The sequence below is a fragment of the Capsaspora owczarzaki genome (assembly GCF_000151315.2).
Source record: "Capsaspora owczarzaki ATCC 30864 unplaced genomic scaffold supercont2.1, whole genome shotgun sequence".
Classification (NCBI taxonomy): domain Eukaryota; class Filasterea; order Ministeriida; family Capsasporidae; genus Capsaspora; species Capsaspora owczarzaki.
This window is the reverse complement of record NW_011887292.1, coordinates 109,893-135,539: the sequence shown is the minus strand read 5'-3', so window position 1 is coordinate 135,539 and position 25,647 is coordinate 109,893. Positions and strand designations below refer to the sequence as shown.

The 25,647-nt window shown below is 55.0% G+C and overlaps 10 protein-coding genes across 10 annotated transcripts; 4 read left to right on the top strand and 6 right to left on the bottom strand.

Annotated features, from left to right (window-relative positions):
- The first annotated feature begins 13 nt into the window (after window positions 1-13).
- Window positions 14-1,643, top strand: CAOG_00037 (hypothetical protein). Its single transcript, XM_004364851.2, has one exon. The coding sequence runs from the start codon at window positions 50-52 to the stop codon at window positions 1,565-1,567; it is 1,518 nt and encodes a 505-aa protein (XP_004364908.1). The 5' UTR covers window positions 14-49; the 3' UTR covers window positions 1,568-1,643.
- Window positions 1,571-3,055, bottom strand: CAOG_00036 (alkylated DNA repair protein). Its single transcript, XM_004364850.2, has 2 exons — window positions 2,971-3,055; window positions 1,571-2,870 (listed from the first exon to the last, which is right to left on the bottom strand). Exons 1-2 carry the CDS (start codon window positions 3,026-3,028, stop codon window positions 1,723-1,725), a joined length of 1,206 nt encoding a protein of 401 aa, XP_004364907.2. The 5' UTR covers window positions 3,029-3,055; the 3' UTR covers window positions 1,571-1,722.
- A 40-nt stretch (window positions 3,056-3,095) lies between these two features.
- Window positions 3,096-4,836, bottom strand: CAOG_00035 (mannose-6-phosphate isomerase). Its single transcript, XM_004364849.2, has 4 exons — window positions 4,777-4,836; window positions 4,509-4,651; window positions 3,719-4,373; window positions 3,096-3,636 (listed from the first exon to the last, which is right to left on the bottom strand). The coding sequence occupies exons 1-4, from the start codon at window positions 4,793-4,795 to the stop codon at window positions 3,221-3,223; spliced, it is 1,233 nt and encodes a 410-aa protein (XP_004364906.1). The 5' UTR covers window positions 4,796-4,836; the 3' UTR covers window positions 3,096-3,220.
- A 247-nt stretch (window positions 4,837-5,083) lies between these two features.
- On the top strand, window positions 5,084-7,024 carry CAOG_00034 (hypothetical protein; the record flags this gene model as incomplete). The annotated part of the gene is made up of 2 exons (XM_004364848.2): window positions 5,084-6,814; window positions 6,906-7,024. The coding sequence occupies exons 1-2, from the start codon at window positions 5,098-5,100 to the stop codon at window positions 7,022-7,024; spliced, it is 1,836 nt and encodes a 611-aa protein (XP_004364905.2). The 5' UTR covers window positions 5,084-5,097.
- A 63-nt stretch (window positions 7,025-7,087) lies between these two features.
- On the top strand, window positions 7,088-9,117 carry CAOG_00033 (proteasome-activating nucleotidase). The gene is made up of 2 exons (XM_004364847.2): window positions 7,088-7,720; window positions 7,848-9,117. The coding sequence occupies exons 1-2, from the start codon at window positions 7,118-7,120 to the stop codon at window positions 9,033-9,035; spliced, it is 1,791 nt and encodes a 596-aa protein (XP_004364904.2). The 5' UTR covers window positions 7,088-7,117; the 3' UTR covers window positions 9,036-9,117.
- Window positions 9,118-9,214: 97 nt separating this feature from the next.
- Window positions 9,215-11,902, top strand: CAOG_00032 (arginyl-tRNA synthetase). The gene is made up of 6 exons (XM_004364846.2): window positions 9,215-9,264; window positions 9,378-9,725; window positions 9,874-10,189; window positions 10,268-10,429; window positions 10,495-11,344; window positions 11,449-11,902. The coding sequence occupies exons 1-6, from the start codon at window positions 9,232-9,234 to the stop codon at window positions 11,771-11,773; spliced, it is 2,034 nt and encodes a 677-aa protein (XP_004364903.2). The 5' UTR covers window positions 9,215-9,231; the 3' UTR covers window positions 11,774-11,902.
- CAOG_00031 (hypothetical protein) lies at window positions 11,779-16,416 on the bottom strand. Its single transcript, XM_004364845.2, has 7 exons — window positions 16,160-16,416; window positions 13,796-15,676; window positions 12,789-13,608; window positions 12,532-12,665; window positions 12,282-12,429; window positions 12,108-12,185; window positions 11,779-12,014 (listed from the first exon to the last, which is right to left on the bottom strand). Exons 1-7 carry the CDS (start codon window positions 16,286-16,288, stop codon window positions 11,884-11,886), a joined length of 3,321 nt encoding a protein of 1,106 aa, XP_004364902.2. The 5' UTR covers window positions 16,289-16,416; the 3' UTR covers window positions 11,779-11,883.
- Window positions 16,417-16,493: 77 nt separating this feature from the next.
- On the bottom strand, window positions 16,494-18,542 carry CAOG_00030 (aminoacyl-histidine dipeptidase). Its single transcript, XM_004364844.2, has 2 exons — window positions 18,332-18,542; window positions 16,494-18,222 (listed from the first exon to the last, which is right to left on the bottom strand). Exons 1-2 carry the CDS (start codon window positions 18,475-18,477, stop codon window positions 16,593-16,595), a joined length of 1,776 nt encoding a protein of 591 aa, XP_004364901.1. The 5' UTR covers window positions 18,478-18,542; the 3' UTR covers window positions 16,494-16,592.
- A 3-nt stretch (window positions 18,543-18,545) lies between these two features.
- Window positions 18,546-19,930, bottom strand: CAOG_00029 (riboflavin kinase). The gene is made up of 3 exons (XM_004364843.2): window positions 19,839-19,930; window positions 19,218-19,607; window positions 18,546-19,085 (listed from the first exon to the last, which is right to left on the bottom strand). The coding sequence occupies exons 1-3, from the start codon at window positions 19,879-19,881 to the stop codon at window positions 18,946-18,948; spliced, it is 573 nt and encodes a 190-aa protein (XP_004364900.1). The 5' UTR covers window positions 19,882-19,930; the 3' UTR covers window positions 18,546-18,945.
- A 150-nt stretch (window positions 19,931-20,080) lies between these two features.
- CAOG_00028 (aspartylglucosaminidase) lies at window positions 20,081-21,914 on the bottom strand (the record flags this gene model as incomplete). The annotated part of the gene is made up of 6 exons (XM_004364842.2): window positions 20,081-20,315; window positions 20,418-20,963; window positions 21,042-21,089; window positions 21,196-21,304; window positions 21,378-21,446; window positions 21,755-21,914. The coding sequence occupies 6 exons, from the start codon at window positions 21,912-21,914 to the stop codon at window positions 20,081-20,083; spliced, it is 1,167 nt and encodes a 388-aa protein (XP_004364899.2).
- Window positions 21,915-25,647: the final 3,733 nt, after the last annotated feature.

The following is a 25,647-nucleotide window of genomic DNA, read 5'->3' as shown; positions in this document are numbered from 1 at the left end:
CAGTCCTGTTGATTGTAGAGTTTGTTGCGACGTTGGGCTTGGGTAATGGATGGAGCAGTCCAGCCATCATGATGCGCACGCCGCACCACAGCTCTCATCCCAACTGAGCTTGTTGCGCAACGAACTCGACGACACGACGCGCCAACTCCAATACTACTCCAGCCAAGGCGACAACGACTACATGGCGCCGGTCGTGGTCGAACTGACGCAGCTCCGCGACCTGCTCCAAGCCCGGATCCGAGACGCCGAGACTGATGAGCTTGTTGCGCTTGGCTGCCGCGTCGACTCTGATCTGCATCGAGGCGCGAGTGACGATGAGGCCGGTCCGGACGTTGGCGGAATTGGCGGTGCTCATGCTGCCGAGCTGGTTGGACCTGGGCAGCGGTGCCGGGCACCGTTCGCCAACCGCGATGGCTCAGTCTCGTATCACGACGCCGTCATCTTCAGTGGCGGAGACGACGAGCGCCAGGACTCGCCGCTGCTGTCGACAGCAACGTCGTCAAGACTGGAATTGGGCGCGAGTCCAGCTTCACCACCACACGTCCCAAGTCGCGCGTGGGTGCTGTTCGCAACGCCAACAACAGAGGCAATGCTGACATGTGCCGCGTGGCTCGAGACCGGCAAGTGTCCTGATCTCGCGAGCTGTCTGCATGGACACGGTTTCGAAGTCGAAACGAGCTTGCTTCGTCCGTACCGTCCTGCCGACCCCAAAGCCATCACCACCCTGGAGCGTGACTCTGAGTGCCTCGTGTGTCCTGTTGAGGGAGGCCTGTGGCACAAGGGCGTGATTCTTCAGGTTGACGCAGGTTTAAACCGGAGCGCCGCACGACGACCAAACGACGACCAAAGCGCTCCGACAACAACCGTCTTGGTGCGTCTCGTTGCGGCAAACTCGGTTGTCTCTGTCAGAGCAAACCAAGTCCTTCCCGCCCAGCCATCGTCAGGCGAGACCGAATCGCAGGTCTCAGGTCAACTTGAACCCGCGCGTGGAAATCCAGAGAACGTCACCACCACTCTCGCGGCGAGCACCGTTGGAGATTGGGAGCGCTTCACCAACGCTATCGGATCTCGATTGCTGATGAAAATGGGATGGAAACCCGGCGAGGGCATTGGCGCTCAGCGTCAAGGAAGAGCCGCACCGATCGTTGTCAATGTTCTGCCGCCTGGGAAGAGCCTCGATGTCTGCATGGCCCTCCGCGAGCAGCGCAAGCTGCCGACTGTCGACTCTTTGCCTGCCGAGCCAATCGACGGGCCAAGCGACGCGTCGACTTCTACCGGATTGCCGTTGCTTGGAGCCAACGTGTCTGCCAGATACATGGCCCTCTCTCGCGATCAGAGGATCATGGTGCAGCAAGAGCGGCACCGCGTTCAAGCCAAGGCGGCCGTCCGCAAGGCCAAGCAAGACAATGCCGAAAAGCGGCGGCGGGAGCAGCTCATTCGTTCTGAAATGGGCATGTTTGGCGTTCTCGGCTCCTCCGTCTCTTCTGCCCTTGGCATTGCCTCGACTCCTCTCCCAACCGCAGCATCGCTTGCAAATTCATCATCGGCAAAGCGCAAATATTTCTAAATTGTTGTATTTCTCATTCAATATTTATTGTACAGAAAAGGGAGGTTTTGTTCAAATCAAGATTGTTTCAGAAACGGTTGTTTTCAATCCGAGTCATCATTCAGCACCAGAGGCAGACGAATTCGTCTCCTTGGATAATGACCTGCTTGTCGCACTCAGGCCTGTTTCGCAGACACCATGCGCCGAAAGGTGATGTTGAAGCGAGAATTCGGGACGCCCTTGCGTTTGGGCACCTCATGGTTCCAGAATTCTTGCATTCCACCAGTCATCAACAGTAGCGATCCAGGCGGCAGAGCTACTTCGATGCGCTGGGGTGGCGTGTTCGGGGGAAGAGCCCCTTTTCGGGATGTGACGATAAAGTCGCGCGTTGCACCCAGCGTTAGCGAAGCAATCACGGGCTGCGGGCCCCAGAGCTGCAGATCTTCATCCGTGTGCTTGCCAATGTAATCATCTCCGTTGCGGTACCAATTGATGTGGGCAGAGTCGAAGGCAAAGCGCTCCTCGATCGGCAACACCATCGAGGTGCACTGCGGGTCGAGTGCAACCGGTGAGGCGCCCTGCAATGTCTGCAGCATTTCTCCCGATAGCGTGCTCAACGCTGGCTTCAAGCGATCTGCAGACAGCCCCAGGGTAGCCGCGGCCGTGTGGCGAATGGCAGAGGCAATATCGTCGAACAGCGCCGGCCACGGCTGTGAGGGCACAGAGCGGCCCGTGTAAATGATGGGCTGGTTTCGCTTGTTGGTAAACGCGACCAGTCGTGGCTGCATCACCTCTTTGCCCCACATGACAACCGGTCGTTGCTCGAACTCAAACTGGAAGGCGGGTTCAGTGAGATTCGAGGCAGACCGCTCGTTCACAGCGGATGTTCCGGCTGCTGCAGCGGTCTCCCGGATGCGCCTTTGTTGCACTTGATGCTCATGGCCCTGGACCAGAAGGGCAGACAGCGTGCTGGCACACGAGTTGGACAGCCACTGTGGCCAGAGAAGTATCATCCCGTCAGGTTTGCTGCCGGGTCCTCCTCGTGCTAACGGAATAACTCTTGGAGGTGGTAGACGAGCACACAGACGGATTTCAAACGGTCGTTGCTTGGACGACGTGTCGCGATCGAACGCGGCGGAGATTGGTGCCAAAAGTGGAAGTTCGAGACCGGTTCTGCCTTGCGAGGCATCATCTCGCGACGCATCTTTGTCGGCTTCATTGTAATCAACGTCATCCGTCAAGTCAATGACTCCAGAATTATCGGGAGTGGCGGGGGTATCTCCATCTCGTGACATATTTGGCGATTCGATTCGCACGCGTTTGCCTGAAGTTGCAAACAAACACAAAACCATCGACACGTGTGAGCTATTGCAACGAGTTTTAGCAATCAGTCAGCATTAAACTCTATTCGTGCAACATGGTACTTGATATTGCATCGTCGTCAACGTTGTCGTGCGGTCTTCGCGAGAGAAATCTATCCATTGGAATAATTCTGCAACAAAAGAGCAGAGCAAAAACAAGACTGAGCTGCGATGCCCAAATTTAGAACCAGCTCTTGAAATTGACTTTATTTACACATCATGCCTTTTCGCAATTTGCGGACGCTTTGCGTTCCTCAGACGAGCATCGCCGCAAAAACAATACAAACAAGCAGACAAACAAAAAGTCCCAACCTCATGCCTGGGAAAAGGCTTGATACGCTTCAAACCGACCCGAGGTTGAGGTCATTGCCAGAGGCGTGCCGGGTTGAATGTACAGCACGCTACCGTACGCAACGGACTGATCGCCGCTGCTCTTAACAACCGCGGCGCCCGAGGTGACAATCAACAGGCTCGGGCCAGGCTGAGCAGCGAGTTCCAGCTGCGCGCCTGTTGTTTCGGCCACTGCGCGGGTGACTGCAAATTCTTGCACTGGCGGTTGAAACGTGGCCACAAAGCCGAGGGACGGCTGCTTTTTGGGATGCAAGAGTTGTTCAGCTGGAAGCCGAGACTCGTACGTGAGCATTTCCAGCAGAACGTCAACATCCATGAACTTTGGGGTGAGACCGGCACGAACGACATTGTCGCTGCTTGACATGCACTCGATGCAATCTAGGTTCAATGAGTGGGAGAGTTAGGAGAGGCAGTATTGAAAAGCCTCAAAACGCAGAAGCAACCATTTTCGCCTTCTTACCGCCTTTGATGTAGGCATGCGGTTCATTCGCGGCAAGAAACATGCCTTCCCCGGGCTTGAGATGAACGACATTCAAAAAGTAAATGACAAAGCAACCGACATCGCCAGGGAAATCTTGCACAACGTGCAGGATGAGCTTTGAGTCTTCGTCTTCGTTCAGATTCGGCTGTGACTGGAGCCGATCTACCAGTAACTGCAGCTGCTTGGAGACAGAGTCGCGATCCGCTTTCATCAGACACGAGAACACACGCTTGAGCGCCAAACGACGAGCATCGACGGGACCGTCCAGGAGGGCTTGGGCGCTGTCTTTGCCTCCGACAAGGGAGGCCAGTTCAGGCACGCTGCAAATGGCATCACGAATCCTCTCCAACGGCCTGAAGCCGCAAAGCGCAACAAAGTCGGTGAGCGCGATCGCCAGTTCCGGCTTGTGGTTGTCATCCGGGTAGTTTTGCGGATCGCGCGCATGCAGGACTCTGGCAAGGTCCTTGGTTGGATGCGCTTGAATCGAGAGCGCCTTCTTGATGGAGAGCACCTTGAACAGGAACGGCAGCGTTGCAAATCGGGCATCGTCCGTAATTGGCCTTGCTGGGCCAACAACATTGCCGGCTTCGGACTTGAATCGCAGCGGGGCCTTTGGATGCGTTCCCATCCAGAGCTGAATTTTTGCCAAAACGGTAGGATCAACGTAAGGTGATGTGTTCTCCAACAAAGACGAGCGGGTTGCTGTCGGAGCACAAAAGACCCCCCGCTATCATATCCTTTGACACGTCATCGTCCTGTGTCTCGTTACCTCTGCATAGGGCGCGTTCTCGTCGATGGCAAAGCGATCTGCTGGGCTGCTCTGGGCGTTGGCAAAGGCGAGCTGCGCGACGTTCGATGCGCTGCCCAGGCGACCCCAGGCGTAGTTCTGCACGGCGCCCAGCACTGGAACGACTGCTTTTGATTTGGGACGAAATTCACACCACCAAGCACCAAGGAGTACCATTGGGGGGTGAGCAACTCACAAACATCAGCAGCGATAGGTGTTAATGGCTGATGCGGTCGGGGGTTTGACTGACCTGAGACCGGGTTTGACATGAAGCGAAAATGTCAAACCAAAAATAGGAAGACTGAGCCGATGATATTCTCAGACTGAACTCCAACTACACACAGAAACACCCTCCCTCGCAGCCCTCGTTACAAAGCACGAGTAGCAGAGCAGCAGCGTCTCATCGTCGCGGTGCTCAGTAAAAGTTCAGGTCTTTCGTTTCCCTGATCACTGAGCAGTTGCGACGCTTTGGAGATGCTCGGCTTTGTGAGTGGAGTGGAGTGAACTTTTTGTTTTGTCTGTTTCGGAGAGCTGCTCAGTCGTGCCTTTGTTTATGGCTCAGACTGCCTCAATGGCTCAGACTGCCTCAATGGCTCAGATTCAATCCCAGTCCCCTCCATCATCCAGTCGCTGGCTTCGAGTCGCGCACCCGCCCTGTGCACGACTCGTCAACTGCCTGACTGCGATCGACGACGCCGTCGCACTGCTCACAGACACTCCAGCAGGACTGATCGAGCTGCACACGCTGAACGATGCAAGTCCAGCCAAGGCCGACGATGGCCCAACGCCGCCGCTCCACTCGATCGCATGCCGACACCAGTCGCCATTGCATACAGATAGTCTCACTGTCACTAGTACAACCGCTGCGAGCGGCGTGGCTCGAGACTTGTGCTCCAACGCGGATTCGGATGTGGATTCGCAGCCGACGTGCTTTGCTTGGCTCGCACACAACCAGCAAGACCCAACCCGCCATCTGGAACCGGAATCAGGGCGGCAGCATTGCCTGCTTGCTGTTGGAACCCAGGATTGCCGCGTGCTGGTGTTTGATTTCGGATTGCGCGTTGGTTCCGCGACTGTTCCGCCAAAGTTGGTCTACACTGCTCGCGTCGCGTTCATTCCGGCCGATATTGCGCTGACGCTTGTTCAGAACACGGACAAGGTTGCTGTCATCATTACGGGCGTGTGCGGCATCGCTGTGCTCCCGCCGTTCTCAATCAGCGAGCCATCGTCGCAGCCCGTTGTTGTTCATCACACCTTTCCATTCTACGGAACGTCTGTATGTTCGGTGGACGTGTCGCCGTGTTCTGGATGGATTGCGTTTGGGTGCTACGACGGTCGCGTTGCCGTGTTTCCCATCACTCCAGCACTGTTTCATGCGCCAGCAGCATTCGACGCAAACCCCCATCATCGACCACGGCTGCCGTCAGACTGCATTTGGCTGCTACCCTCTGGCGGGGCCCGAATCACCTCTATTGCGTTCTCGTCTTCTGGAACCTTTTGCGCCTTTTCGACTTGGGAAGGCCATGTTCATGTTGCGGCTGCGCGGCAATTTCCGGCAGACTCGGCGGCCGGCGCGGAAGTCCCTGCAGTGGCACTGACGTGGTCTCTTCTACCGGAGGGGAGTTTTTTCCTTGGCGAGTCGACCAAAGCCATTGAAACACATCCAGCAATGGTGCTAGCTTGGGCGCCACTGAGCACGAATGGCAACAACGCTGAACTTTTGGTCGTTGGCGGGCATTCCCCACGAATAGCTGTTGTTCAAGTGTCCCAGTCGCGACTTGTGGTGCATCAAGCACTCCTGGATACGCAGCACGGAGTTCGAGGGCTTTGCACGGCAAGCAGTCGTCAGAGTCGTTTCGGAGATGTTGTGGTGTACACACGTGATTCGACGTTGCACCACATGTCTCTGGATCTCATTCTCAGAACACAACCCACGGCAGTGGTATTCAAGCCCGCACAGACACTACATCTCCATCCAAGCGATGAGCCCAAGAGTCGTGGCTTCGCAATTCCGGAAGTGCCGACTTGTCTGCTCTCCGACGACAATGGCACCGTGTTGCACAACACGAAAGGCGACTTGCTCATTACTTGGAAGAATGCAACTGTGCCCGAAGTTGTGCCGGCCAACTTTGTACTATTTTCTCCAGGCTCGACCATTCCTTGCACCATTTCTCCACGTCTGTTCGCCATGTATGCCAGCCCGATGGTGCACGTGTATTCTCGCGATAAGCGATCCTGGAAGAGCATCTTGATGGATGCGCCATGCCTCGAATTCCGGTTTACCGATGGTAAGTTCGTTTTTGACAATGAGCGAAAAGTTGCGTTGTTTCGGGAAAGCAACTCTCACCAACAACGCATGACGAACGAACGCACCCACAGATGTTACAATCCATCTGGCTCCTTCTCACAGTGCTGCACAACAGCCACGGCGTGTCATTCGAGCCGAGCTCGCTCCAGACCGCTTTGCCTTAAAGTTGCTTGGTCTGGATGCAACTTGATGGATTTTTGACCGGACGACAACAAAGGGGGTTTCCTTTGATGTGTTCTCAGTCCTCCATTTTATTATTTTGTTAATACATAAACATTATTCGATGCCAACAAGCTCAGACTCTGAGCCGTTCCAGTCGTACTCGTCGTGGAGCGCGCGCTTTACCGAGCTGCGCATCCTGCTCTGGCGGTGCTCCGACCAGCTCCAGCACCACACCGAGACCAGCAGTGCTGCTGCGCCTGGTGCGACTGGTGCGACTGGTGCGACTGGTGCTGGCTGGAGCTCGATGGTGGCTGCCACTCCACGCGCTGGACTGATCCTCGTGCGCAGTCCGCCTGGCTGCGGCAAGACGACCTTCACAACCGAGGCGCTCCGAACAATGCGTGTGCCCAGCGTGGTGCTCTCATGTGCGTCTGTCGCAGCCGAGCACGACGCGCTGGAGCCGAGCCAGCGCGGGAGGACGCTCGCTGCTGCCATCGCCAATGCAAGCGCACTGAACGTCGCGTCACTGACCGATCCAAGTGTGATTCCCGATCACGATGCTGAACAAGATGCAGGCAGCAATGGCCAATCATCCGGACCACTGCAGACCAGGCTGGCCCTTGGCGTGCTCGTGCTGGCCCAACTCGAGGCGCTGTGTCGAGCGTCAGCAAGCGACGCACTCGCGGATCTGCTCCAAAACCACCTCCCGCGTCTACCACCACATGCAAGTGCATTGCGTGCGACATGTTTGTTGATATTCGGCCGCGTTGTCGCGACAACTGCGACGGGAGTAACGTTTTTTTTTTCTGGCTTGTTTTTGGTCTCACCCACCATCCTGTTTTTGCTTGTAGATTATCTGCATCGGACTCTTAAGAGACGGCATTGACATGCCACCAATACTAGCCAAAAGAGAGTCGGTCTCTGCATCCATCTCGTTGGCAGTACCAACCGCCGAAGAGCGCACAATAGTTATCGGCCGAATTCTCCAACGCCTTGTGCTGCAACCAAACCCAGAGAGCAAATCAACCATCGACGGCGCGGCATTGTCGATAATGCGGGTCACCCCCGGTTGCACACACCGGCAGCTTGCCCAGCGCGTTCACCACGCCCTGCGCACTTGCATCGCCGACGACTTTTCTACCACTGCATCACCCGACGCTTCTCCACCTTCAGTGACGCTCGACCGGCTACTTTCTACAATTCTGTCTCAACGCACGGCTGCTGGTTCAGCCCACAATGAGCCCACGCCTTCGCCAGCCTCCTCGAGCGCGACCTATCACGCGCCCGAACCGTGGAAGAACGTCGGCGGGTACCTGGAAGTCCGGAAGCGCCTCATCCAGCTCATTGCGCGTCCCCAGAGAAACCCACAGGCGTACGCTCGAATGGGCATCGAGCCACCATCGGGCGTTCTCTTGTACGGCCCATCCGGCTGCGGGAAAACGCTGCTCATCAACGAGCTCGTTGCATCCGAGTGTCCAGAGGTGGCGTTCATCCCTGTGCGCGTCTCCGAGCTGCTCTCAAAGTACCTCGGCGAGTCAGAGCGCAACATTCGCAAGCTTTTCGTGCGCGCTCGCCAGCTGGCGCCTTGCATTGTGTTTTTCGACGACATTGACATTATCGCGCTCAAGCGAGAAATGTCGCTCGATGGCGGCTCATCCGGCGTCGAAGACCGGCTGCTCGGTCAGCTACTCACCGAAATGGACGGCATCGTGGAGCGCACGGGCGTGCTCGTTGTCGCATGCACAAACAAGCAGCTGAGTGCGCTGGATCCTGCGTTGATTCGCGCCGGCCGCCTGGAGCACCATGTCGCCGTTGGCAAGCCCGGTGCAGAGTCGCGACTCGCCATTCTCAAGGTGCTTGCGCAGCGAACCTCGACCTCGGCCAATCTTGAATGGGTTGCTGGCCGCACCGAAGGCTACACTGGCGCGCGATTGACAGCGCTCGTTCGGGAGGCGGCTCTCTGTGCGCTCCGCCGTGACATTGAAGCTGTCACTGTGAGTGACGATGATTTCAAAGCGGCTCTTGGTTCTGCACTGTAGTCTTGTCGTTCTGCAGCAGGGGTTTTTCCAATTCATGAGCATTTTGTATTTTTGTATTTAATAATTCTCAGTTTCTCCAACAATGGTCCATTCCAATTCGTCCTCTGTTTTCTACGTGTACTGTACGTTTGCCATCATCTCCACATCCATCCAGTCACCACCTCAGTCGTCCCTTTTGGCATTTTTGTGTATCTGGATGAAGTTGCTCCGGCATCGCATCGCAGCCGAGGTCTGATCGTCCCAACCAACAACACTTCTCGTTGTCATGTTAATTCCTGTTTGCTTATTCATCATCACACTAATTTTGTTTATTTGTTTATTTTACGATGGCTCTGAGAGCAGGTCGCTCGGATTGCGGGCGTTGCTGAGAGCAGCGTGCTGCCACTGATCGCCTTCCACGCGAGCCGGCCGAGTCCGACCGCCGCTGGTCCGTCGAGTAGCACCAATGCCAAGAAGCAAGCCAGTCCAAGCAGTGGTGGCCAGACGATGGCGGGAAGCCACTTCCGACTGAGCGCAGCCGCACTCGCCGCGCTGAAGCCAGCGAGCCAGCCAGCCACGAGAGAAGACGACGACCCGAGTGCGACCCAAGCGAGCAGGGATCTCGAATCAAGGACATTGAGCTCACAGAGTCAAAGCCCTGCCGTGGACAAGCTAACGGGTGGCCAGCTTGCCGCTCGCATCCAGAACGAGGTTTGGCCATTTGGCGCGGTTTCTGAGAATGGTTCAGACTGGATCTGAGCGAGAGTGGTTGATTCAATCATCTAATCCTGCTCAATCTTGGAACTCGTTGATTTTGATGTTGGATTGTTTGTTGTGTGGTTCTGATTGAAAAAAACAGCTGCAGACCAGCTCGCAAGCCATCACGAGCGTTGCAACACTGGGCCAGTTGATACAGTTTGGGTTTCATCGCCCTACATTCACCAAAGACGTTCTTCACAGTGCGTTGACGCAAGGCAGCAAGTATGGAGAGGCTCGCTCTATTGGGGCTGGCAAGACGGCCGTCCTTGACTTTAGCTCGCCAAACATTGCCAAACCCTTCCACGCCGGCCACTTGCGTTCTGCCATCATTGGAAACGTTTTGCGCAACCTTCTGCAAGCAGTTGGCTATAAAACCGTCGCTATCAATTACTTGGGTGACTGGGGCAAGCAGTATGGTGCGTTTTCGCACTGCGCGTCGGACGATTTGGGTTTTTTTTGTATTCTTACTTGGAACGTGGTTGCGTTCATTGCAGGCTTGCTCGGAGTAGGATTCGCCAAGTATGGGTCGCAGGAAAAGTTGGCATCCTCTCCTTTGCAACATCTCGCTGAGGTCTACGTCAAGATCAACCGCGAAGCCGAGACCGACCCAGCCATTCACGATCAGGCACGGCAGCACTTCCGGAAAATGGAGACGGGTAGGGCCTCTTGTTGCTTTGGTTGAATGTGAGCCTTGGGAAAGCCTCATTTCTGTCGATTGCAGGCGACCCGGAGACGCTCGCCACCTGGCGCCAGTTCAAGTCACTTAGCGAAGTCGAGTACCGAAGCATGTACGCGCGACTCAACGTGCAGTTTGATGTTTACGATGGGGAGTCGCTGCAACACGAGCTCGTGCAACAGCACGTGGCTTCTTTGGTCGACAAGCTTGGCGTGAAAACGGCGTCGGAAATTGCCGCGTCGCAGTCCGATACCACCACCAACCAAGCCTTGGAATCACCGCCCGTGACGCTCAAACGCGAGGACAATGGCGCATTGGTGGCTCTGTTTGCCAATCCGCAGCTCAAACCGACAGTGCTGGCCAAAGCGAACGAGTCGTCCACCTACCTCACCCGAGACATTGCAGCAGCCGTTTCTCGCTGGCAAAAGTACAAGCCTGACCTGGCCTTGTATGTGGTGGGCCCGGAGCAAGCATTGCACTTTGAGCAGCTGTTTGAGCTGCTGCGCGTGTTGGGCTACAGCGAATACGCGGCTGCGTGTCGCCATGTTGCTTTTGGGAAGGTGGAAGGCATGAGCTCGCGCACGGGTAACATGGTCCTGCTATCGGATGTTTTGGAAGAAGGCGAGCAGCACATGCGCGAAATTGGCGAGGAGCGTGGCCTTGCTCGCAGCGAACGCACAGCAACCTCCTCCGCCGAGTCGACCGACGACGCTTCAGCAGCAGATCAACTCGTGGATCGTGCGCGCGTGTCAAGATCAACCGCTCTTGCTGCGATTGTGGTGCAAGACCTGAAATCACGGCGCTTGCGGGGATACAAGTTCGACTGGAATCAAGTTCTGCAAACGACCGGAACGACAGGGCCATATTTACTGTACACGCACGCCCGGTTGTGCAGGTACACGGCGAGATGATGGTTGGGGTTTGTTGAAATCCTGGTGGGTTCTGACTTGCTTGTTGTGCTGATCGACTATTTTTTTTTTTTAATTTTTTTTTGGATAGTCTGAAACGCAAGATGGGAAGCAACGCCGTTGCCGCTGACGTGGATTGGTCTCTGCTTTCCGAACCGTCGGCCATGTATATCGTAGATGTCGTTGCCGCATACCCGGATGCGATCGTGCGAGCCGCAACGCAGCTAGAGCCAAGCTTGCTGGTCGACCAGCTGATGGACTTGGCACTGGCCGTCTCGGCAGGACTCCGCGATCTTCGCGTGAAAGGTGCTTCCGAGGAAGTGGCTCGCGCGCGACTGGCACTCTTCGAAAGCGCCCGCATCAACCTCGCCAATGGACTTTGCTTGTTGGGCTTGGACCCGCTCGAGGCAATGTAGGAGGCGTTTGGGGTCAAACTGCTGAATCGATGGAATTGAAACTTCGGGAAACACCATGTCCATGTACTGTATTGTTTTTTTTTTTTCGTTTTGTAACAACACTACTAAAACTACACATCGTTCTCTGGCAAGTCAGGTGCCGAGTGAATGTCGATGACCTTGCGGACCATGGTTGGACCGCCGCCATAGTGCTTCATAAAGTACTCCCAGACCTTTTGATTGACACCACGATAATGTGTGACTGTGACAAGGAGCATGCACACACACGAAGTAACATGTGAGAAACCTTGTCAAAACACAACTGTCACAAAAATCAGTCCAAAGCATCCGTTACCTTTCTTCAAATGCGGCAATGGAACGCCATTTGCATCCAGTAGTCGATCGTTGGAAATCGGACCGGGAGGCAAAACATCTGCCCAAAGAAAAAAGCCAGAAAGAAAAAGGTACAGCAGAAATGAGAAAACCGTTTTCAGTCGCGAACCACCATTGAGCAAAGACCAACACTGACTGGGATCTCTGGAGCTCTTGAAATCAAGCCATTGCTTGAGCCAAGCAGCAGAGATAATGTACCAAATGCCTTGTTCATTGCAGACATCAAGCCGAGTGATGGCGGCTGTTTCCTCGTCTCGGCGTTGCTGCAGCTGCTCGGCTTCGCGCTGTAATCGCACAGCCAGGACACAACGGTTACAGAGGGCATAGCATAATGAGCAACTATCATTAATCAAAGGCCAACGCAAAAACACAAGACGGTTTCGTACCCAACACTCGGAGCAAGAGCCAAGAGAGATAATTTCGGGCCCTCCTTGGTGAACGTTCTGGAGGTACTGAAAAACTGACACGGGCACAGGCGTCACCAGCGTTTGGATGACGGACTCCAGGTGGATTTGCACTCCTGAGAATTTCGAGGTTTGACACACAAAAAATTCATGTCAGCAAAAAGGCTCATAGTCCCCAAAAACCAAATCCTCAACAAAAAAGAAAACAAAACCCCTTGCATAAACACAACGACACCTACCTCCATGCTCACAAAACAAGTCCCCGTTCGAGATGGAGCCTGGATTGGACAGGGTCATCCACGACGCCAGCCACTGCTTGGAAATGTAGCGCACAGAGGAAGCATCTGATGCGGATTGGTAGTCGCGCTCCATCAGTTGGGCGACAGTCGATCGCTCCTTGTCAACGGCAGCCGATTCACGCGAGTAAAACAAAATGTACGCCTCCTGATCCAACACGTCTTGGACGCTGACTTCTGTTGTATCCGAGTCGTCATACTCAAACCAACGGCCCGATTGCGGATGTTGCGCGTACGCGACATAGTGGCCGCTGTTGACGCCTCCGCGATGGGAGACAACGGCATTCAAGGTGTACAAGGTGTTGGTTTCGGTCGAGCCAGGTGCAAGGAATGGCCGCATGTCCAGGCCTTCCAGCGGAAACTGCACTGGCTGGGACAGCTTGGAGGACAAGTACGAGTCGTGACGGAAACGCTTGATGTGCAGGCACAAAACTTCGGGCAGCACGTGCACAGAGAGCGTTTTCAGGGCGTCGCACAACTTGTTGCAGTGCTCGCATCGGTAGCGCTCCGAGCCAACCAATTCTTCCGTGTCGCAAAAAGCAGAAAGACAAGCTTCTAGTGCCACTGGCTTCCACGACGAGAACGGATTAAAATGGCTTAGAATGCCGAGAATCGACCAGCTTGGTTTGGTTTCCACGAGGGCAACTTGATTGGCGCTGCCCTGCGCATCTTCGCCGTTGATAACGCGCGTGTCTTTGCGTCTGACAGCGCCAGAAGCGATCGGGATGTTCAAATCCCAGAAGCTGTCCACCGTGACCGAGATCTAGCGCAGAGCAAGCACAAAACACAAAATGGAGGCACAGAAATTGAGACAAACCGGAAATCGACAGCAACGACAACAACAGCAACGACAACAGCAACGACAACAGCAACGACAACAGCAACGACAACAACGACAACAACGACAACAACGACAACAACGACAACAACATCAACGAAATGGTACGCACATTGTGGCACTTGGCGCATTCGACTTCGCTCCGAAGCTGGCCTTCGAAAACAGAACTAATGACACTCGAAAACCGTTTCGAAGGTCCCGACGAAGGAGCTGTGGAGGTGGCAGTGGACTGCTGGGATGTGCTGGGTGAGAGGGCAGGAGTGGCGGGCTTTGACCCATCCTCCGCAGCCGACTCCTGCGTTGAAGGAAGATGAGGGTTTTGGCCCTCGAGGCTCTTCCGTTTGTCCTTTCTGGACATGCGTTTGACCAGCGATCGGCGGAGCTGACCAAAGCTTCTCCGGCTGCCGCTTCCGCTGTGATGTTCAGAGCTGGTAAGACCACCAGCAGCAGCAGCCGCTGCAGTAGTAGTGCTGTCTTCGCTGCCGTCTTCGCTTCCCCCGCGATTGGATGTGGTGATCGAGTCGTTTCCATCCAGAGATGCTTTCTCGGCAGCGTGAGCCTGTTGCTGTTGCTGGTGCTGGTGCTGTTGCTGTTGCTGTTGGTCGGCAGCAGCCGCAGCCGTCGGGACGGTGTGCACTCGGCGCTTTAGGTCGTCGTGCAGCGCGCTCATGAGCGTGCGCAAAAACTCTTGTGCGTCTTGATGGGCATAGCCTCGGAAGCTTGGGTTTAATCGCTTCACATCGTGAACGACTTGTGAGGGGGAGATCGCCATGGACTGGCCCGACCAGAGGTTGCTCAGCAGCTCGCAAAAGTCGTTGGTCATTTGCAAGTGGTCGAGCGTAGATTGGTTGTGAAACAGCTTGTGGGCCACTGGTCGGATGGGTGCGTAAAAGTTGGTGAAGAAAACGAGCAGCGGCCGCAGGTGTGCGAGCGCTTGCAGCGGTGCGTTCATGTAGCAAGTGTTGCCCAGGTTGTTGAGCCCGGAGATTCCACCGTTCGGCGACAATTCGGCCATCAGCGCTCGCGGATGCACTTGCAGGGCACGATGGCCGCCGAGACCAGTGTCTTTGCTGTGCTTGCTGCTGCTGCCGCCGCCGCTGCTGGTGGACCCGGCGGTTCGATCTCGATGGTGCCGCTGCAGCTCTCCACCCGATCCCCGGTTGCGGTTGGTGCGTTCATCGTCGTCTGTATCCATTGGGGTGGGTTGATTCGCGTTGGCGTGGTTGTGGTTGTGGTTGTTGTTGTGGTGGTTGGCGTGACTCGGTTGGTCATGGTCGTCAATGGGGGTGGCCGGGGCGCTGTCAGTGGTCTCCGACGACGCGATAAACACCTCGTTGTTGCAAGCGTAGCACCATATCATGGGCACGCCAGCCCGAATGACGAGAGGATGCTTGTGCGTTTCAAAGTGCGCCAAACCGTGTCGGCGAGATTGCTGGCCGCAGCCGACATGTCGACAGCCGGGCGAGAGACATACCCAGACATCCGACCCCGCCGCAGGGTCGTACGTTGCCTTTGCGAGCACGTCCGTGTTGGCATACATGTCGTAAATGAGTGCTTGGGCGAGCTGCAGCGTCGCGATGGACGGATGGCTGTTGCTTGACGAAGATGTGTTGGTCTGCGCGAGGGATGCAGCCGCCGCCGCAAGCGCTTTTGCAGCATCCGGAGCAAGCATCATCGTTGCCATTGTGTCTGGCGCTGTCTGGTGGTGGTGCTGTGCATTGCACTCGGCGCAGTACCGGATTGCCCGTTCCAGCGCGAGTGCCTCTGCTGCTGGCTGGCCATCGCCACCGCCATTGACAGTGTCACGCGCAGCAGCAGACGCGTTGCTTGGGACGGCGGCGGTCGTGGTAGCGGTCACCATTGGCTTGTACTGGGTGAGATCAGCTTGAGCGGAAAGTGCTGACGCGGACGAGGACGACGGCAACGAGTGGCGCGCCTTGGCCAGCTGCTGCCTGCGCTTGACGACGTGCTGGTCCATGAGCGACTGGATGATCTGCGGGAAGGAGGAGGGTTGGTGGCGGAGAGGGAAGGAGGAGGGTTGGGGAGGGAAGAGGAGATTAGGGAAAAGCGTTAGAAAACGAGTATAAAAAGACGAGGAAAAACAGAACGAAACAACCAAAAGATTCACTAAAACGCAAAGGAAAAAGCAAAGGAAAGAAAGGGTCGCTGTGTTGAAATGTTGAGCGACGTTCGTATGCCAATTTCGAATTAAAACCTCAACCAATTTCACATACTGCATTGTATTCAATTACTACTGCATTTCGTGCTTCTGTCTCTCCCTTCTGCACCATCCCAAAACGCACTGAGCATGTTCGTTTCTAATGCTCAGATAGTACCAAAACTACCACCGCCGAATAGTAACCAAGTCGTATGCAATCTATGACTCGGGGGATACGACGCCAAATCTCCAACCCTTACCCAACCCCACCCTAACCGTAACTCAGCCCTAACCCAACCCCCAAAAGCGCACACTCACTGCGAGATTGTCGAGGGACAGGACGCGCGCGGCGTGCGGGCAGCCGTCATTGTCGTCCGAGTTGGTCGATTCCGCGCCAGGCGACACCGGGACGGGCACTGGGACTGGCCGACTGGAGACGTCCATCATGACTGGCGAAATATGCGTAATCAACCCCCCTAGAGTTTGTGAGAGGGATCAAGGAGGGTAGCAAAGCCGGAGGGAGGAGAAGGGGTGTGGGGGAGCGCCGGCTTTCTTGTCGTCTCAGAAAGACAGACAAAAAGAGAGGACTGACCGATCTCAACTCAGACCTCCATCCTTTTAATATACTTTACAAGCATGTCGGCGTCGCGACTTGTTCGTGTATCACTTGGGAGACTTTCATAGATTGACATCAGAAAGCAAAAACTCACACAACAACGACAACAACAACAACCAACTCGCCAAACTACGCTCACTGACGGCAGAGCAGATCGAGTGTGGCACGGAGCACACGCATAAAGGGGCGGACGGTGGAAATTTCGAGACGCTCGTCGGGAGAGTGCGCGGCAGCGACTTCGGGGCCGACAGACACGCACTCCATGCCGGCAAACGTGCGCTGCCAGAAGCCACACTCGAGACCAGCATGCACGGCGTAGACGCGGGGCTGCACGCCATACTCGGACTCGTAGGCACTGCGCGTGGATTTGAGCAAGTCGGTATGGGGGTTGGGCATCCAGCCAGGGAAGCCGTTCAGCGCGGGCGTCGGGCCAAACTTTTGCAGCGTCTTGCCGTTGATGCGGCTTGCGGCAGTCTCTGCCAGTTGGGTGAGCCCGTGCGCCTCCCACCAAGAAGCGCCGTGGCTCTCATCCAGCCGTTGCGACACTTCCACCATGTGAGCGTCGTTGCTCGAGCGCGCAAACAGGTGGCAGTACAGCCCGCTGTCGGTGAGCTGAGCAACCGTGAAGGCGATGCTGGTTTCCACCAGGCCCTCGACCTCGCGACTCTTGTAAATGACGCCGTGGTGCAGGGACGTGATGTAGTCGAGCGAGGCACGGGTGGACGTTGGCGTCAGAGCGCAGAGGCGCGCGTTGGTGGCGCCCGCAGCAAAGGCGGGAGATTCGCCGAGCTCGTCCTCGACCACCTTGAGCGGCGTCGGGACGGTGCGGTGCCAGTCGTCAGAGCCACTCATGGTGGCAACCGCAAGCACTGCGTTGGGCTCCTGCTCGAGCGTGTAGCGCCCACGAACCACGCTGGCAAACGCCGTGTCGAGCAGGGTGACGACCTCTGCGACGTGGGCGGTGCGAACTGCCACCACTGCACGCGCCTCGCGAGGGATGGCGTTGATGGCCGTGCCGCCCTTGTACGCCGCAAGGCGGACATCCGCTCCAGCAGGCGCGGCATCGATCGTGTTGCTCAGGATGCGCGCGAGCAGCTGGATGCCGTTGCCGAGGGGCTCGTGGATTTGCGCGCCAGAGTGTCCACCGAGCAAGCCCTTCAGATGCACCGACAGCAGGGTGAATGTGCCCGGGGTGGAAAGCGCCGCGGCATCGTCGCCGTTCTCGGCCCACTCGACGGGCAGCAGCAGAATCTTTTCAAACCCGCCAGCGCAGCCAATGCAGATTGAGTTTTGCTCTTCCGAGTCGACGTTGATCATGAGGCGCGCCTTGAGCAGCTCCGGGTCAATGTCCATGGCGCCGCTCATGGTTGTCTCCTCGTCTGCGGTGAACAAGAGCTCGAGCGCCGGGTGGACAAACTCGCGCTTGTCCTTGTGCGAGCGGCCTTCGAGCTCCATGCGCTCTGGCGCAATGTCCTCCAGCAATGCCAAGCACGCCGCGACGCCAATGCCATCGTCGGCGCCGAGCGTGGTCGACTCTGCCTTGAGCCAGTCGCCGTCAATCCTGACGCGAATCGGGTCGACGTCAAAGTCGTGCTCGACGCCCTCGTTCTTGGACGTGACCATGTCCAGATGGCACTGCAATGCAACTGCAGCAACATGCTCGTACCCGGGCGTCGCGGGCTTGCAGATCAGCACGTTCCCCGCTCGGTCGGTCTTGTGCACGAGGCCCAGCCTGTCGGCCACTCCAGTCACCTTGGCTCGAATCCTAGTGTGCAAGCAAGCCAAAGCAAGCATCATCAAAGGCGTAGTGAGTGAGTGAGTGAGTGAGTGATGTGTGTGTGGATGGAATAGACTATCTCATCCGTCGTTCTTACTGGTCGAGCTTGGAGGACGGGCGCGGGGTCTCGAGGCACATTGCAAAGTACTTCCAGATCGCATCGCCGCCGAGCTGGTCGACGAGCGGAATCGACGTCGGAAGGTGCAGCAGCGATTCGGCGCTCAGAATGCGTTCGTGAGACATTTTGTCTGAGAAAGGGGGAAGAAGAACAAAAAACAAGGAAACAAAAAGAAAGAGTGAAATCTCAGAGATTGGGGGGAAGAGTATGGAATATATTTGAGACGGCAGAGCATCGAGTACAAAAAACTTGCCATCAAACACAAAAACGTCAGTCAATCAGTGCAGTGTGCATCGTCGCAAGTCTCGTAAAAAGCAGAGCAACAATCTCTGGTTGCTACTGGCTTTCGGAGGAGGGGAAAGTCGCAGAACGACGGAACACGACGCGCACCACACAAAAAGCACCACACTCGAAATGCACCGCGACAAATGCATCATCGACACATGCCGACATGCACACCACACGCATGCACACGTTACAAATCAAGACAAGACAAAAAAGCACAACGAGCCTAAAATTACACAGCGGTTGGCCGTTCCCGTGCCACTTGTTGAAACGGACAACCAGGCTTTTTGAAACCAAGCAATCTCGCGTCATGGCGCAGCGGCAGCGGCAACAGACTGTGCAGGGCCGCCTTGCAGCCATGCGGATGTCTTGTATTGGGCATGCTCTGGCAGCTCCAAGTCCTTCTTGGCCTTTTCGATATCCGCGTGAATGGCAGCGATCAGCGCGTCTGAGTGAATACGATGGCGTACAATGGCGTACAATGAAGTGAGGCTCGCTGCTCCTTTCATGCAACATTTTTTTGCTGAGACTCTGAGAATCCTTCAGTCTGAGACCAGTGCCTTCCTTTGCTTGTTCTTACCAAGCGTGGTAAAGCTCAGCTCTGGTCGGATGTAGCCCGTCACAACGACTGCGAGCTCGTCGCCGTAAAAGTCCTGAGCAAAGTCATGGATGATGTGCACTTCGGCCGAGCGCTTCTCGTTCTTGTAGAATGGGTTCCATCCGACGCTCATGACCATTGGGTAGACTGGAGCAGCAGCAGGAGCAGCAGGAGCAGGGGTCGACGACGAGCCCGAGCCCGACGCCTTGGACTGGGTGACCGACGCCCAGCCATAGTAGATGCCCGTCGAAATGCCCTCCGACATTGAGTTGGCAATGTCCTCGGGCAGGTTGGCGGTCGGGATGCCGAGCTCTTTGCTTCCGCGGCCGAACCCCTTGATCACGGTGCCGCGGAGGAAGGTCGGAAGCGCCGCTGTTCATCCGACGCAATACAACAAAAGAGTCATGTACACACCCCCCCCCCAACATTTCCAGTGAGTGATGGTAGCGAGTGTGTGAGACGGGGGGGGGGGGAAAGTGCGAGCGGAGCGGAGGATTGCGTCAAAATGGATGCGAAACGGAGATTTACAATGCAAAAGCACATGTTTCTGAGAAAAGTAGATCAAAAAGTAAAAGGGAAAAAAAGAGGGGGAAAACTTTTTACATTGTGGGCTTGGCGATGATGACGATTCGGATTGCGACGACATGAACGTAGAAACGTTGAGGGAGCAAAATGAAGACTGAGATTAAGATGAGGGTCTTTGTCTGAGACGACTGGACATCTTTGGAAAATCGAGATCATTCTCAAGAAAAAAAATGATGCAAGGACCCGACGGATGATCGCCGTATCTCAAAGTTACTGCAGAAACAAAGCGAGTGTTTATTCATTCTTATCCCTCGGTGCTGTTATGGCTTGGCATCAAGCGGCGTCACGGAAAACACGGTAACATCGCTCATGGTCGAGTTGCGCACAGAGTAGGAAAAGTTCCAGCCATGCGCAGCACCGCCAAATTGACCTTGCTTGTTCACGGCGACAAGAGCGCCCAGATAGTTTGGGTAGAACTTTGCGATGCGGCGCAGCGCATCTTCAGCCGCAGCAGTCGGCGTCATGCCCGCTTCCATGTTGCGCACGGCTTGATAGCTGTCGAGCCAATAACGAAGGAGAGGGGGGTGGTGGTCAGCGCACTACATCTCAAAGAAAAAACAAAAACTCCCAACAAAACCAACGCTGAAAACTCAATACCTGGGAAGGAAGCGCATCATCACGTCGCCGTCGCCAGTGGCGGCAGCACCACCAACATTGTTGTCGACGTAGGCTCCAGAGCCAGTGATGGGCGAGTCGCCAACGCGGCCGGGGACTTTGTGCGAGGCGCCATTCGTCGAGGTGCCGCCAGCAACATTGCCGTTCGCGTCAATCACAATCATGCCAACGGTGTCGTGATTGCCTGGACCAACAGCCGGGTTGATGCGGGGTGACGTGTGGTAGCGCGAGGAGCCGCGGTTGGAGGTGTTTGGTGCAGGCTTGTACGGGCCGCAGCTCGTGTTGGCATCGGGCAGCGTGTCGAGGCGGTAGTTGGGCTGGCAGTTCTGAGCCTTCCACGACTGATAGATGGAAATCGAGTTGTTGGTAGTCAGGCTCTCTTCCTTGAAGCCCATGGACACGGCAAAGCGAGTCGCGTCCTCGCCAACGAGCAGCGTGTGCGTAGTGTGTTCCATCACCTTGCGAGCGACCGAGATGGCGCTCTTGACGCGCTTGATGCATCCGATGGATCCGACATCGTGCGTGATACTGAGGCCAACAAACGATGCAGAGGTCAATGAGTGATACGACTCAAAACAACAGGAAACAGGAACATTATCGACTCACCCATCCATAATCATGGCATCGAGAGTCGTTTCGCCGTCCTCGTTAGGGCTGCCAGTCAACCAAAGTCATCGATGGTCAGGAATTGCAAGCAACAGCAACAGCAACAACAACGATCAACAGCAGAACTTTGGGCTTTTTTTGACAGTTTTACTACCTGCCACCGTAACCGACAGAGCCGTCGCATTGTTCAATCTCGCAGACAGTGCACCCAATCTCGACAGCGTCCACTGCTGACGTCGACGGCGTGGTAATCGAAGCCCAAGCTAAAAGAATAATCGAGAGCAAGTGAGTCGGTTGAGGCCGAGAACCTCAAAAGTGAGCGGCTGAGCGGTGTACCTGCACGAGTGGCGTCGGTGAATGGCCAGGTGTTGATGACGATCGGAAGCGATGCTTGGAACTGGTTTGCTAACAATGCGCAAAAACAAAACAGACAGAGTTTAAAGTTTCAGAGGTTGAGTGAAAAAGTGAGATGAAGAGCGAACGAAAGGGGGACGAAAAAGGGGAAGCAAAGGGAAGATTGAACGCTCGAGTGCTTCTTTGTGCTCAGGACTCGGGGAAGAGGGGGAGGTTCACCCACACGTCACATCGATGCAAGCATTGCATTTGTAACGCAAATCGGTGTTCGTGGTGTGCTCAGCAGTTCAGAACAAAAGCGTCGGAGAAGCACAAGATTGCCAAAGGTTCGAGTTGGTTCGGCGGTTTTTGCGCTTTACGTTCGTTGTCGCGCGGCTGCGGGATGGCTGCTGGGCGAGGGACGTGTGCGGCGGGGGATGCAAGGTAGGCACTGGCAGCATCGAACGCAGCAGTGGCCGGCGCGGGACCAGAAGCAGCAGCAGAAGCAGAAGCAGCGGAGGCAGCCAATGCGCCGAGCATGACGATGAGAACAGTGATTCGCATTCACACAAAGAACAGGAAGGACTGGCCGATCGATGCATGACATCCCAATCTCAAAAAAAGATCTGATTGATGAATGGATGCGCTTTATTAACTTGGAAATGGGCGACTGGGCTTTCAAACTAATCACAGCGAACGAGGATGGAAAAGCGAAGATTGCTGCGCTTTTGCGAACAAGCTTGCGGGACCAGCGCCCCCTGTTTACTCCACGATTATGCAATGGACTGGACGATAAACACAAAAAAGAGATAGGGTAGATCTACTTCATGATCCAGCTAGAATGCAGACAAATCATGGCCAATCTAATCAGTCTAACTTTTTTTTTTTTGTTCTTTTCTCCAGTGAACAGTAAGCCAACGTGCATCAACGAGCGCTCCACTCGTCTCATTCGATGTTCCTAGCTTCTTTTGAAGTGATCTCTGCTGGATTTCGACAGCTGGGCAATGAGCAGCTCAGCGAGCGAGGGAGTGAAACAAAAAAAAAAAAACAAGCAAAAAAAAAAAAAACAAGCCAAAGGAGCTCAGGGCGACTCTTTCGCTGTCTCTCACACTCCTGATCCCTTGATGAGGTCTGATGCAACAAGCTGATCAAGTAGCAGAAGCGAGGGGCGGAGAAGCAGCGAGGTTTGCAAAGCGCAGCCACACAGCATAGCGTCTGACAACGGGTGATGCGCCGTCTTCTTTCCCCGCTCTCGCTTGAAGGCGTAGTGTGTCAACGCAATACCGGTATTGCAGTTGGTCATGAACGGGGCGCGAAGGAGGGGGAGGGAAAGGACAGACAACGCACTGAGAATCTGAGCTAGTGGCGGTGAGCGCCTCAGTCAACACGAACCACCAATGCCCGAAGCCATGCATCACACACGATTGGCTCTCTGCATTGCAATTGTTGTTGAAAAACTGCGAGCTCACTTTGTAAATATTTCTGAATCACCCTCTGCATTGCAATTGTTGTTGAAAAACTGCGAGCTCACTTTGTAAATATTTCTGAATCACCTTCCTCATAGATGGCAACTAAAAAGTTTGCCTTTGGTCTGATTCTCGCTCTGCTGCTCTGCGTGATAAATCACGTCCACTTGGCACAAGCAGTCAATGCTTGTGGAGCTGGCGGTGTGTGCACATGCTCGGGAACCGTTGTCCATTGCCAAAGCCAATCTCTCACATCTATTCCGAGCGGAATCCCTGCCGACACCACTGAACTGTATGTGCTGCCGTTGCGCTGACCTTGCATCCATGCATTCACCGGCCTGACTGCGCTCACTACCTTGTAAGCACGCAACACAACGACAGCAAAAGTCACACAAACGGCTCACTTATTTGCGACTCTGTTTGGAAGGGATCTAAACTACAACCCGATCACCAACATTCCCTCCTCTGCATTCACGGATCTCAATGCGCTGAAACACTTGTAAGCAAGCAAAGACACGACGAATCGCACAACAGGCTCACTTGTTGGCGACTTCATGTAGGTATCTCCAAAGCAGCCGGATCACCAGCATTCCCGCTGATGCATTTATCAGTTTGACTGCGCTGAATACTTTGTAAGCAAGCAAGGACAGGTCGAGCCACACAAAGACGGCTCATTTTTGGCGACTCTATTTGCAGAGCTCTCAGTGGTTACTGGATCACCACCATTCCTAAAAACGCTTTCAAAGACCTGACTGCACTGCAGTACTTGTAAGCAAGCAAAGACATGACGAATCGCACAAAGACGGCTCATTTTTGGCCACTCTATTTGCAGACATCTCGGTGGCAGCCGGATCACCAGCATTCCTGCTGGCGCACTCACCGGCCTGACTGCGCTGACTCAATTGTAAGCAAGCAAAAACACGATGTACCACGCACAACCGGCTCACTCGTTTATGACTCCACTGGTAGAGATCTTGATCGCAACCTGATCACTAGCATTTCTGCAAACGCATTCACAGGCCTGACTGCACTGCAATACTTGTAAGCAAGCAAGGACATGACGAATCGCACACAGACGGCTCACTCGATTGCACTCTATCTGTAGGAATCTGCAAGACAACCAGATCACCAGCATTCCCTCCTCGGCATTCTCAGGCTTGACTGGGCTGATTGACCTGTACGCAAGCGATCTGAATGCACCATCTCAGTTCGCTTCTTACTTTGCGGGACTTGCAGGTTGTTGAATGCCAATCCCTTTACTACTTTGCCACCCGGTCTATTTTCGGGCCTGCCAAACGACCTATGTTTGTCGGCGGGTGGGCTACCATATCTGAGCCCCAACAACTTTACCTTTGGTGGGAACGCTGTCGCTCCGCCCAGCATGTACGGCAATGCATCCCAACCATACCGTAAGGTTCGAGATGACTGCAATCCAATTGTGATCGTCATGTCACTGACAACTGTACTGCAGCGTGTGATACAGCCTGTGCCACCTGCTACGTCGCAGGAAGAAGTGCGTGCTGCGGGATCAATTGTCTGACCTGCAATTCATCTTCAGTGTGCACTCAGTGCTATGAAGGTTATATCATGATGGATGGCTCCTGTGCTGCCATTCCTTCGGCTTTATTTGCCGCAGCTGCTTCAACTGTGTCGACATCTGCCGCATCTTTCATGTCAATCGCAGTGGCATCTGTTGCATCTGTTACATCATTCATTGCACAACTCGGCGGCGGCTCCCAAGCTGCCATCACTGCTGTTGCGACTGTCGCAACGATTGCGATACTTGAGCTCATACGCCGGCGCTCGCAAAGTGCAGTTGCGCGACCAAATGACTCTACTTTCGAGGCTGTTCAAATGTCGATCTCTCCTATGACCCGGTCGACTCGATCGCAGAATGATGAGGATACAACGGTTGGTCAAAACCGTCCACAGCCTTTGCACCAAACCACTTCGACGACCTCTGCAGAACTGATCTACGCAAATGAACGCGCGATCGTGACTGGCAGCGCTTCTCGTCGTATTCGTGAAAGTTTGACCATCGTGAAACATCTTGCCAGTGGCAACTTTGGCGATGTGGCGCTGGGTCAGCTGCCGTTCAACGTTTTGCCCCCGCGAGCTCAAAACTTGCTCGGACCTGCAGCATCCGAAATCGTGCAAGTGGCAGTCAAGTCGCTCAAGTCCAACGCAAACGAACAATCTCGCAAGGACTTTGAAATCGAGGCGGATTCGATGACGCCGTTTGTGCATGCAAATGTCGTGCGCCTGCTCGCGGCTCTGGTCGAGTCAGAGCCACAGCTCGTTCTGCTAGAGCTTGTGCAGTATGGCGATTTGCGCACGCTGCTACAAAAGTCCAAAAAGCAGTCGTTCGAGTGGACGCACAACGAGCAGATCCATGTCATTCGCCAGATCGCTCTCGGCATGGAGTATCTTGGCACGCTTAACTTTGTGCATCGTGACCTTGCCGCACGCAACTGCCTCGTGGGACAAGGAATGGTGGTCAAGGTTGCTGATTTCGGGCTTTCTCGCGAGCTGGAAGACGAGGAAAAGTACTATCGAATGCAAACTAACCGCGAGCTTCCCTTGAAGGTGGGTCGAAGGGTGAGAGGAGGAAAATGGCTGCTACTTGCTTGTTCTCTCGATGCTGATGAGTTGATTTTGCTCATGCAGTGGATGGCGCCGGAAACAATGACTGGCCCCAAGTTCTCGTCCATGTCCGATGTTTGGTCGTTTGGTGTGACAGTCTGTACGTCGAAGGCTCTATCGTAGTGAGGTGGGGCCAAACCTTGTTCTCAATTGCGACGATGCTT

Bases quoted from the DNA above. Each gene is read 5' to 3' on its own strand.
- CAOG_00037 (XM_004364851.2), top strand. From the start codon at position 50: ATGGAGCAGTCCAGCCATCATGATGCGCACGCCGCACCACAGCTCTCA.
- CAOG_00036 (XM_004364850.2), bottom strand. From the start codon at position 3,028: ATGGATAGATTTCTCTCGCGAAGACCGCACGACAACGTTGACGACGAT. The intron at 2,871-2,970 runs GTACCATGTTGC...TTGCAACTTCAG, and splicing joins TGACGACGATGCAATATCAA to GCAAACGCGTGCGAATCGAA.
- CAOG_00035 (XM_004364849.2), bottom strand. The intron at 4,374-4,508 runs GTAACGAGACAC...GCAAAAATTCAG, and splicing joins AGAACGCGCCCTATGCAGAG to CTCTGGATGGGAACGCATCC. The intron at 3,637-3,718 runs GTAAGAAGGCGA...CATTGAACCTAG, and splicing joins GCATGCCTACATCAAAGGCG to ATTGCATCGAGTGCATGTCA.
- CAOG_00033 (XM_004364847.2), top strand. From the start codon at position 7,118: ATGCCAACAAGCTCAGACTCTGAGCCGTTCCAGTCGTACTCGTCGTGG. The intron at 7,721-7,847 runs GCAAGTGCATTG...TTTTGCTTGTAG, and splicing joins TCCCGCGTCTACCACCACAT to ATTATCTGCATCGGACTCTT.
- CAOG_00032 (XM_004364846.2), top strand. From the start codon at position 9,232: ATGAAGTTGCTCCGGCATCGCATCGCAGCCGAG. The intron at 10,190-10,267 runs GTGCGTTTTCGC...CGTTCATTGCAG, and splicing joins TGACTGGGGCAAGCAGTATG to GCTTGCTCGGAGTAGGATTC. The intron at 10,430-10,494 runs GTAGGGCCTCTT...TGTCGATTGCAG, and splicing joins CTTCCGGAAAATGGAGACGG to GCGACCCGGAGACGCTCGCC.
- CAOG_00031 (XM_004364845.2), bottom strand. From the start codon at position 16,288: ATGATGGACGTCTCCAGTCGGCCAGTCCCAGTGCCCGTCCCGGTGTCG. The intron at 13,609-13,795 runs GTGCGTACCATT...GCTCTGCGCTAG, and splicing joins AATGCGCCAAGTGCCACAAT to ATCTCGGTCACGGTGGACAG. The intron at 12,015-12,107 runs GTAACGGATGCT...TCCTTGTCACAG, and splicing joins ATTGCCGCATTTGAAGAAAG to TCACACATTATCGTGGTGTC.
- CAOG_00030 (XM_004364844.2), bottom strand. From the start codon at position 18,477: ATGTCTCACGAACGCATTCTGAGCGCCGAATCGCTGCTGCACCTTCCG. The intron at 18,223-18,331 runs GTAAGAACGACG...CTTGCACACTAG, and splicing joins CCGTCCTCCAAGCTCGACCA to GATTCGAGCCAAGGTGACTG.
- CAOG_00029 (XM_004364843.2), bottom strand. From the start codon at position 19,881: ATGTCGTCGCAATCCGAATCGTCATCATCGCCAAGCCCACAAT. The intron at 19,608-19,838 runs GTAAAAAGTTTT...TCGGATGAACAG, and splicing joins ATCATCGCCAAGCCCACAAT to CGGCGCTTCCGACCTTCCTC. The intron at 19,086-19,217 runs GTAAGAACAAGC...GTATTCACTCAG, and splicing joins GCTGAGCTTTACCACGCTTG to ACGCGCTGATCGCTGCCATT.